The sequence below is a fragment of the Octopus bimaculoides genome, chromosome 28, assembly GCF_001194135.2.
Source record: "Octopus bimaculoides isolate UCB-OBI-ISO-001 chromosome 28, ASM119413v2, whole genome shotgun sequence".
Taxonomy (NCBI): domain Eukaryota; kingdom Metazoa; phylum Mollusca; class Cephalopoda; order Octopoda; family Octopodidae; genus Octopus; species Octopus bimaculoides.
In genome coordinates this window covers 9,449,137-9,460,518 of record NC_069008.1, presented here as the reverse complement: position 1 = coordinate 9,460,518, position 11,382 = coordinate 9,449,137, and the positions used below count along the sequence as shown (strand labels likewise).

The following is an 11,382-nucleotide window of genomic DNA, read 5'->3' as shown; positions in this document are numbered from 1 at the left end:
CTTTACAGCCGTATGAGCCCTTGCAGCACCCCTTCTGCTCTTCTGGAAACAGGTTGTTATTTTCCAGGTGTTTACTCAATCTCTGTGATATTATTGCAGTAAAGGCTTTGTAGATCGTAGGGAGACAGGTTATAGGTCTATAGTTTTGTGGTTTCTCCGTTTCCGTGGATTTGGGGATTAAGATGGTTTTCCCTTTTGTGAGCCATTCAGGCATTGTCTCTGGATCTGCTATTATGTTGTTAAAGTTTTATTATTATTATTATTATTATTATTATTATTATTATTATTATTATCATTATCATTACTATTATTATTATTATTATTATTATTATTATTATTATTATTATTATTATTATCCAATTGATTTGCATTTCATTTTATCATCTTCTGATCTGGTCTTAACCAGAGACCTAAGGCATGTATATATTAGATGGAGAGACTTCCTGAGGATGTGGGCAGTTAATTTTTTGTAGATTGTTGGTTTCCCAGTAATCTGGTCAAAAACTTTGTCACTACCTACCTTGATCATTCCCAGAGCACCAACAACAATGGGGATGGTTTTGATTTTTAACTGTCACATCTTAGATATCTCAATTTTGAGGTCCTTATATTTTGACAGTTTTTCAGATTCTTTAGTTGCGATTTTTCTATCCGTAGTTACTCTCATATGACAGTAACTACGGATAGAAAAATTGCAACAATTAACAGGTATGGTTTTTGTCTTAGGTCTTTTTTTTTGCCTGTCTTTATTTGCCCATAATCCCATAGGATGGTAATATTCTCTCCCTCAGAGATTAGGTTGGATTAGGCCCTTACTGCATTCTTTCATGAGAGATAGAGCCTGTGAATATCTAATTTTGGGTGGTGCATCCTGTTTAGAGTCAACAGTTTCCTGGTCTTTATGTTTGTATGCTTGAGTTCACTTAGATTCCAAATGATGACATTAAGGTTATACTGGACAACTGGTACCGCCAGGGAGTTTATAGCTGAAATTCTTTTCTGGGAGTTCAGTTCAGTATTCAGGACTATTCTGACACATCTATAATACTCTTTCATTGATCCATGTTGAATCCCTTTCCCTTCATGTACCCCAAGATACTTATAAAAGCCTTCTTGAGCCAGGTCCTTGATAGATGTATCATGATCACTTTGGGTCATGGTATTAGCTGTCAGTTTACTATGTTTGAATGAAGCTTTTATACACTTGTCAAGGCCAAATTCCATATTGATGTCATCAGTGAATTTTTCCACAGTTACTAGTAGCCCTTTCAGGTCCTTGTCATCTTTTGCATATAATTTCAGATCATCCATGTAGAGCAAGTATGAGATAATCTTATCAAACATTTTGTAACTGTAATTTATTCTATTCAGCTTGTGAGAATGAGGGAAGGCAGAAGAGGAGAAGGGAGACCCTGGAATATTCCATTATCTATTTTGATGTTCTCTGACACATACAATCCTTTCTCATGGTTGAGTTACAATTTTGTGTTTAGGTATTTCTCATTGATAATGTCACAAACATATTTTAACTAACATAAACTTTGCTTATGATTAAACATTGCTTGGCACTAATATTATGGTAATTCTCATTATTTTGCTTTTATAGTTGTTTGTGGTTCGGCATTGTGCTCTTGTGCATTAAGAATCAGTGCTTCTGTTTCTGTTTTTTGTCCATAGCTTTTGAGCCATTGTTGGTTTTTACTTAAGCTCACTTCACTGTCAATCCTTGCAGGATATTGATCATGGAGTAATTTTTCTCTCTAATTCTTCTTTAATATGTTTTGTAGTTCTGTTTTCACGTTGTTTTATGTCTGACAATTTCTGTTATGTTGTCATTTGAGATCAGTGTATCAGTGTAGTTTGTTTATGTTTTGTATTTTGTTGCCTCCGTGTGTATAGAGAAGAGTTTTTTTCATTGTGTTGCTTTATGACATATATTAGCCTTCCACTTTTTGTTTCTAAGTACTTTTCTAGTTCAACTGTTATCTTATAGTAGTTTTCTGTATCAAGTTGTGACCTGAGTGGGGTAGATATATTGTCTGTGTTTGTTTTGGGGTAATGACTTCAGTTTGCTGTAGATAGTTTTCTGGTTTTCCTAAGTTTCTCAATTCACTGATCCTCCAGTTTATTATGCTGAAGCTGTAATGTAATTTATAACAGATATGGCTATCCTTACTTTTAGCACTGAGCTCAGTGTTTAAGAGTCTAACTCTTCTGTAATATTCTCTCTTAATTTCCTCTTTCATTTCTGTTGTTTTTTAGCTGTTTCATCTCTTCAATATTTATATGGATGACTGTGTTCTAATTTTCTGATTTCTGTGTCAATGTTGAGTGCATTATTTTCAGTGCTGCTTAATTTGCCTCTTCTTAATGTCACTTTGGTACATTTGTGCAGCCCTCTGCTCACCCTGATGCCCTCGCTGAAACTATGGACAATTTTTAGAAGGTATTTATAGTGAAAATTTTATAATAATCCATGTATAGGAGATGGTTCATTGCTTGTTTATAGCACCTTTAATCCATGGTGATTTCATTTAACAAGTTTGTTAGTGGGGTCAGACACTAGCATAGCTGGTGGGAGACGCTAGGGGTAGTCCGCCTCAGGCAGGACGCCCCAGGCAGGACTTTTAAAGGGGTGGAAGTTTTGGGTCTACTGTAGGCAGTATGTGCTTTTTTGTGGGGTCCAGGGGCAGCAAACGGAAGGGCTGCCCTGTGCAGCACACACTCTAGCTACGTTAGTGGAGTCAGAACAAGGCAGAAAAGTAGGGGTGACAGTCAGTCTCCTTGGAAAATTTCTCTTATGGGTATAGTGCAGGTTTTATTGATTTGTGATTCATTTTTCGGTGTTATACTGGTTTCCAGTTTGTCGTCGTATGGTTGATATATTTTAGTAGTGTGTAGTAACCATGAGTGTGGAACACTGCTGAATGCTTTCTGGTAATCAATCCAAGTCATGTTGAGATTTGCCTTTTTCTTCTTATAGTCTTCTATAATGGTTCGATTCACCAGAAGTTGCTCCTTACAACCATACATCCCTCTCCAACATCCCTTTTTGTTCTGGTAAAAACATTGTTTTTTCCTGTTATAGATGACTGTTTTTTCCAGTTATAGATGACTTTGTAGGTTGTTGGCCTATAATTTTGTGGGTGTTTGGTGTCTTTGTTTTGGGGAATTAGGGTGGTTTGTCCTTCCAGCATACAGTTTGGTGTTGATTCCAGCTTGCTTATTAAATTAAATGCTGCTGCTATGTGAGTATAGGTGCTGGTGAGATGTTTCAGCTAGAAGTTGGGTATCTTGTCTATCACTGGAATTTTCCATTTACTGCTAGTCCTCAGTATGTCTGTGATCCCTTGACTTGTGATGGTTGGCCATACCTGTAGTGTTATTTTGCTCTTCCTTTCCTTTCCCTATTTATCCATTGTGCATTTTTGTTGTGTTGTTCTTTGCTCTGTATTCCTTCCCAGTATCATTGAACCTCTGATGTTGTTGGCATATCATCTATTGATAAGGTTTTTTTGTTTAACTTTCCATAGAATTTGGAAGAAGCATTCACATTTTTCATACTGTTGTAATGCAGCGAGTTTTTGCTGCTATGCTTTGTTTAATTTTTTTCTTTTACCTCCCAAGTATCTTATTTTTTATGTTGTATTGTTTTGTTACACAGGTCTTCTTTTTATTTTTCATTTTTGATCCCTCTTTCTCTGATTCACAGAGCAGAGATAAGTCTTTCTTTTGTTTTTTTAATTTTTTTATGTTCTGTTTCATTTTGGAGTTTGAGATTTGGCTGGTTTTTGTTTTTCTTTGTGAGGGTCAAGTCCAGTTTGCCTGGATATTACTACAGCTGTTAAGTAGATCAGGTCCTTTTGGTTTGTTGATATCTAGGGTATCTTTTGATGTCATCACTATTTCTTGTAAGGCTCTATTGTATCTGTTTATCCTTTCACAGAGCTGTTTATTTTTTTGTAGTCTGAGATGGTCATGGTGACTCATATTTATTGACTTTTTGATGTTTTCTTCTTCTATTTTTGTTATTTCTTTAGTCAGTTTGTCCCCATCATCAATTGTAGTTGATCAGTCATAGTGTACATTATTTTGCTTGTTGTTGTTTTTTGTGTTGTTGTTTTTTGTGCTGTACTATTTATTTCTGGTTTCGGTAGTTGTGTAGTGATTTTACTTTGGTTTAGCGTTTTATTTGTTGTATGCATTGTTACCTCTGTTGTGTTTCTTTCTTTTGTGGGGTCATATGTGTTTTCAGAGATATAATATTTAATGTGTTATTCCTGTTTGATTGTAGCCCATTGTTTTGAGTTAGATGTTTTGTCTTATTTTCAGTGTGGATTTTGTTTTTTCTGAGTTTCTCTATTTTGGTTTGTGGGCACTTTGCCTTCTTGCAGGATATATTGCTGGAAACATGTAAGAATATTTTCTGTGATTTTTTCCCTGATATCAGTATTTATTCTCTATATTTCATGTTTCTTTTATTATAGGTTGACTTTGCTTTTCATCCTTTCAGGGTTAATAAAGTACCAGTGAAACACTGGGGTCAATGCAATTGACTAGTCCCTTCCACCAAATTTTAGGTCTTGTGCCTTTAGTAGAAAGGATTATTATTATTATTATTATTATTATTATTATTATTATTATTATTATTATTATTATTATTATTATTATTATTATATGTTTGACTTTTGCTTTGTATTTGTACAAGTTGACTCCAAGTCTCACCCAGAGACCTCAAAAGACAACAAGTTAGAAGTTCAAGTTGGTGTTGTGCCTAAGGTGTCATATATTTGGTTTTGCACCAAATGTTGTTCTAGAGAATGTTTAAGAAAATTATAAGTTTGTTTTAAAATTTGAGATTACATAGACAGTATCTTTTCACTTTCTACTATTTTGGGATTTCCTGGTATCTGAGCTAGGTAGGAATCAGTCCCTTTTGCTATCATTCCTAGGGCACCTATGACAACAGGTATTGTTTTAGTCTTGAGGTTCCACATTTTGCTAATTTCTATTTCAAGTTCTTGCTCAGTTTTTATTATTATGATCATCATCATCATCATTATTATTATTATTATCATTATTATTATTATTATAATTTAAGGTGGTGAGCTGGCAGAATCGTTAGCATGCTGGGCGAAGTGCTTCGTGGTATTTTGTCTGCCGCTATGTTCTGAGTTCAAATTTTGCTGAGGTTGACTTGGCCTTTCATCCTTTCAGGGTTGGTAAATTAAGTACCAGTGAAACACCGGGGTTGATGTAATCAACTAGTCCCCTCCCCCAAAATTTCAGGCCTTGTACCTATAGTGGAAAGGATTATTATTGTTATTATTAATTTTAATGTTTCAGTGACTGATTTAATGCTCCAGAGAGATCCTCAGACTGAACTTCTAAAGGCATTCAAACTGTTTGATGATGATGAGACTGGAAAAATAAGCCTAAGGAACTTGAGGAGAGTTGCAAGGTATGATGTTGTTACCATTGTTATTTAACCCAAGGTTAGGCCTGGTCACGAAGGCCTATTACCAGACATTCTAGCCATAACTATCTCATCTTTTATTTTATTGTGACTTGGTTTAACTAGGACTACATTATCTATGTCATGTCTTGTTCTGTAAGGGTTATGAGTTTTTGTGTTGAAGTGCTAAGGAAGTGACCTACATATTTCAGGGAGGTCCTGTATGTCTGCTAATTGACTGTTAATCATTTTGCAACTGAAAAAATAACAATCTCTCTAGTACTGTGGCAAGATGCATGTAGTAACAGCTGGATGAATTTTATGATGACATCAGCACTTTTTTTTATTGTTTGAAAGAAGGTACAGTGTGTGATTTGTAGGAAATAACTATTTCTAGCATCCTTTCTGGATCTTTGTGGAGGTTGTCTTGTTGACAGCTGATGATGATGACAAGATGATGATAATGATAATAATCATTTCTTGAGAAATTTAGAAGTGCTTTATTTTATCAGTCCTGGAAGGATGAAAGGGTAAAGTTGACCATGACAGGTTTTGAACTTAGAATGTAAAAAGTTAAAGCAACAGACTTCTTCCAGTTTCTGCCTACCAAATTGACTCACAAGGCTTTAGTCAACCCAAGACTATAGTAGAAATTCAGTAGGACTGAACCTGAAACCACGTTCTTGAGAAGCAAGCTTCTTAATCAAACAGTCAGGTAGTCAGGTGTAATTTACTGGAGATTTAACTGCTATTTCTACTAAGTCTTTGTTGGTTCATGCATTACATAAAGTTGGTGAGTCTGATTTGAAGGAGACTTAGCAGCTATTTCTATCACATCTAACTATGAAATTTAGGTATGATTCCAATAAGATTTGGTATACTAGAGACATTTCCCCTCATTGGCTCACATATTAGGGGTGGCCAGACTTAACATTAAAGCTACATCTGATAAAGTTCAGAGATTTCTGAGCTACAAGACATAAACAAAATTTACACTGCACTGTGTTTGCATTTATATCTGTCCCATAAGTTGGATTGATAAAATAAATACCAGACTTAAAAAAAAATTTTTCTCTGTCTATCTATTCTATAAACTGTATGATGCATGTGTATGTACGGCAATGCTACATGGTAGTGAGACATGGCCCCAGAATGCTGAGGATGTGAAGTCTAATAAAAAATGCAACTTGTACACCCTGTAGTGTGTGCAATATTAATGTGCATGTATAGCAAAGTGCAAATGTATTGAGAGAAAAGTTAAGCATAAGCGGAATCAGATGCAGCATGGTTGTTTTAATCACATGATGTGTAGGGGTGAGGACAGTTGCAGTAAAGAAGTGCCAATTGCTTAGAGTGGATGGAACAGGGCAACACAGAAAGACACGGGATGAAGTATTGAAGGCTGATCTCAAGATGTTGAGTTTTATGGAAGAAATGATGGATCTATTTCAAAACGGGGGCACCAGTATTTTCTTAACGAAACACTAACAAAACACTTTGAAACTTGGGATACTGGTAGAATGTGTCATATAAAACATCTTTTACTCTTAGTCTTCTTAACAAAAAAACGTACATCGCAAGTTATTCCATGTTAAAGTTGTCGTATTTCTGTAATTTCAACCAATCACTGACGTCTATTCAGCTGAATAGAGTTACTGCTGGGCGGTCATAAAAATGTTATTCCCTGTGACATATTTCATCCGGTTTAATCGTAATTTATACGCATATATTGTTTATATAATAAATTACTCTGTGCGTATCTCTGTGTGTAACAATTTTAGAGTTCGGATTCTAGAGTTAGGGTTAGTTTTAGGGTTAGGGTTAGGGTTAACAGTCTAGTTAGGGTTAGGGTTAGGGGATTAATACGATATACACCGTTACAGCGCTGTTTTCAACTGAATAGACGTTAGTGATTAGTAGAAATTATCGAAATAAGACAATTTTTTACATGAAATAAATTCGAATACAAAAATTTTTTTCTGTTCTATAACACAAAATAGATAAGTATACGAAGTTTGAAAGTCTTTCCGTACCAAAAACACTACATAAAACATAAATGAAAACTGGTGCCCCCATTTTGAAATAGATCCAAAATGATTAAAGACCAAGAAGATTGGCATCTTGCTGTGCTTGAGAAAACTCGCCCACTACCGCAAAAATGATATCTTAAAACCACTCAGATACGCTTGCACATGCAAAGTCATGTCCTCCACTCCTCTCATGATACTACAGAGCTATTGTACTCACTTGCAAGCATATTCACTCATATTGCATCCCATGCCCTCCCCCACCTCAAAAAAAAAATTCTACTTCCTTTCCTCATCATCCCTGTCCACACTATTTCAACCAATCACCTCCTTTCTGTGCCTTAAGCCACTGCCCTTTTCCCCTTCTGCTACCATTCTCAGTATCCTCCCATGGCTATCATCATGACACACTTAGCCTCTTATGTATCCTCATCTCTCCTTCTCCTCAGCTCGTGGAGAAGGAGAGATAAGGATACATAAAACACAAAGACACAGATATATACATATGTACACACATATATATATATGTATATATTGTTATGGGTTAGACAAAGGCAACAGCAAATAAAACAACAACAGCCTGTAGGATTTTAGATGTGTATTGATATAAATGAATGGCATAAAACACACAGATCGAAGGCAGCTCAAAGCTGTTATAATCATTCGAGTCCAAAACACAAGCTGTTGCAAATAGTTTGAATATATATATAGCAGCTCTTAATGACTGGTGGATTTCCTTGATGGAAGTCGAAATTCCAACAGTTCCTACAGAAGTGAACAATCAAAACAAAAGGGAAGTCATCCTTACCATTTTCTTCTTGTGTTGTTGTTTACTGTTTATGTCATAAGTAGATAGAGACAGTGAAATAGAGGAGAAGGACAGAATGATGTCAACATTCTGCCTGTCATTTCAGCAGAAACAATGGAGAAAGACAGAATGAGACTTGTCATTCTAAAGTGAGCTAGTGAAAGATATAAATATCATAATCGCCTCTTGTTGTCTTCTTCATCTCACCAACTACTTTGAGGTCATCTCTTTCGCTGACTGACTTTAGCTAGGGAACACTGGGAACTACTGTAGGTATCTTCCTTATCTTCTATCAGCTATTGTTTGCAGAGGAGGGGTTAAAAGGGTAAATTGGAGAATACATAAATCGACTTGGTATCAGCCATGTGTAGAATGTCTCAGCTGTCAATTGTTGTCTCTCTGTGAGAAAGTGCTGTGGTACGCTAAAAGGGAATCTTGTAGATTCAGGTTTGGATCAATATGCCTAAATGAAAATCCACTTTTTTCTTTCCAAGTAAAACATTTTCATAACAACTCTCTCCCACTTAGGGAAAAGAAAGTTTCTCAGAAATTTTCTGTTACAACAACAAAGATAGCACATTTAACATCATAAACAAAACATAGAAGCATCAAACACGATGCAGATGCATCATACAACACCAAGCAAATAATATCATGCAAATAATAATAATAATAATGATGTTCTGAATTTTTCAGTTCAGGAAGTCCATCAGCATGAACATTGTCTCTGCTCTTAAAAGTTAATTTTTCATCCTGTGTCCCATAATATTTCCTTTCCATGCATTATCGCTGTGAAAACAACATCCATTCATGAACTTTTTTTTTCTTAAATACATGTTTTACCTGTGAATTTGCGTGTGTAAACTGGGAATGCATACAACGAGTTTCTCTGCCCTAGGTGTACGGAAAACACTCGGCGAGAAATGGAAGAAAATTTGAAGAAAGAAGAAAAAAAAAAACAACATAATAATGTTCTGAATTTTTCAGTTCAGGAAGTCCATCAGCACGAACATTGTCTCTGCTCTTAAAAGTTAATTTTTCATCTTGTGTTCCATAATATTTCCTTTCCATGCATTTACATAGTGAATAACAGATGCGACAGAAATGGTAACAGCTATGACAACTCCAATATCAATTTTTGATGCCATAGTGCGACAGTAATATAAATAATCAGAGTAGTATTCCTTTGGATGATCCAGCATCTAATTGTAATCATTTCTTTGTTCATTATCTTTTAAAATCTCACAAGCACTTTGAGATCTTAATCAACATATAGAAAAATGTTCATGTCGTGATAAGACTAAATGTAAGCTCTCTAATAATTGTAATGTCGATAATGTAATTTATAACTGTATAGTTAGCTCTAAGAACAATAATAATAAAATTATAAATAAGGTTTATATTGGATCAACAGCTAATGAAATTAAAAAAAGAATATCCCAACACTACCAGACCTTTAAAAATCCTAATTTAAGTAAGTCTACAGGCTTAAGTAAATATATATGGGAATTAAAATCTAGGAAAAGAGAGTACACCTTTAATTGGAGTATTATAGGTAGAGCCCACTCCTATAATATTGGGAATAAAGTGTTTATTATGCATAACAGAATTTATGAAACCACCACAGTCTAGAGATGAATTATTAAACACATATGATGAACGTGGAGTTAAATGTAGGCACCAAAGTAATATTACATTTAGTAAAATGAAGTACTAAATCCACAACCCCTGAATTAAATAACCATATAATTTTATTTCTAAAGCACTTGAGTAGGCGTAGGAGTGGCACCTTGGGCAAGTGTCTTCTACTATAGCCTCGGGCTGACCAAAGCCTTGTGAGTGGATTTGGTAGATGGAAACTGAAAGAAGCCCGTTGTATATATGTATATATATATGTTTGTGTGTCTGTGTTTGTTTGTCTGTTTGCTTGACAACTGATGGTGGTGTGTTTACGTCCCCGTAACTTAGCAGTTCAGCAAAAGAGACCGATAGAATAAGTACTAGGCTTACAAAGAATAAGTCCTGAGGTTGATTTGCTCGATTAAAGGCAGTGCTCCAGCATGGCCTCAGTCAACTGACTGAAACAAGTAAAAGAGACTATATAAATAAAAAAATAATTCAATAATTTAAATAAATATATGAATTAAATACTACTAAAATTATATAATAACAAATTATATATATCTTCCAATATAGGTAAATTTGAAAATAATAGAGGATAATTTAAAATTAAAACTATGTATAGTGTAATTACCCCCCTTGGTACTAATCGCCTATAGATACCCATAGTTCCCTGCTATCTTCTTCCTCTAATCACCATCTTTATACCAGAAAAATAGGAAGATATGTATTTGAATTTTTCTTGTTATATATCACATTTAAACACAGACATTTTTATTCTGATGTATAATGTTATATCTCACATTCTGTATTTGACATATATTTGATTTTACATTATTGATAGATATATACTAATTCATATTTATAATGTATAATTTATAAATTTTAATTCTTAATATTACAAAGTATAATTTTTATTTTTAATTTTTAATTCTTAATTTTTAATCTTTAATGCTTAATTGTATTGATTATTTTTTAGAGTGATGTAAAATTAGATATATAATATTTTGAAAAAGAACCTGACGATGTGTAGGAATAATTGAAAATCTGACGACTGCATATATGTATTTATATATGTATATATATTTGTATACAGTTGTGTAGATGTATATATATTGTAATCTTCCAATACTGAAACACATGTATCCTTCATATTTAATAAATTTAAGTATTAACTAAAGTAGGAGATAATTAATGAAGTATAACATATACCCTGCTGGTAATTTTGGTTATGTCCCTTAAGTATAATTTCGTGATGTGCAGACTGACACCATGAGTTTACTTTCAGAATATACACATTAGGTTATTTTTTTTTGTATTATCTGAAATAGAATACCCACATATCGATTAATCCCCCAAAATTGAATTAATATTGACTTTTATCAGATACTTTGTATATTTATAGATAAATATATAAATATATGCATATATCCATACATATATGTACATACCTACATATATATGTATATATA

General features: G+C 34.1%; 1 protein-coding gene across 1 annotated transcript in view; it reads left to right on the top strand.

The window, feature by feature from the left end:
• LOC106880996 (centrin-3) overlaps positions 1-11,382 on the top strand; it is a 67,643-nt gene that overhangs the window by 45,551 nt on the left and 10,710 nt on the right. The window contains exon 4 of the mRNA XM_014931179.2: positions 5,347-5,461. Coding sequence (XP_014786665.1) covers positions 5,347-5,461 — 115 coding nt within the window. The remainder of the gene's footprint in view (positions 1-5,346; positions 5,462-11,382) is intronic.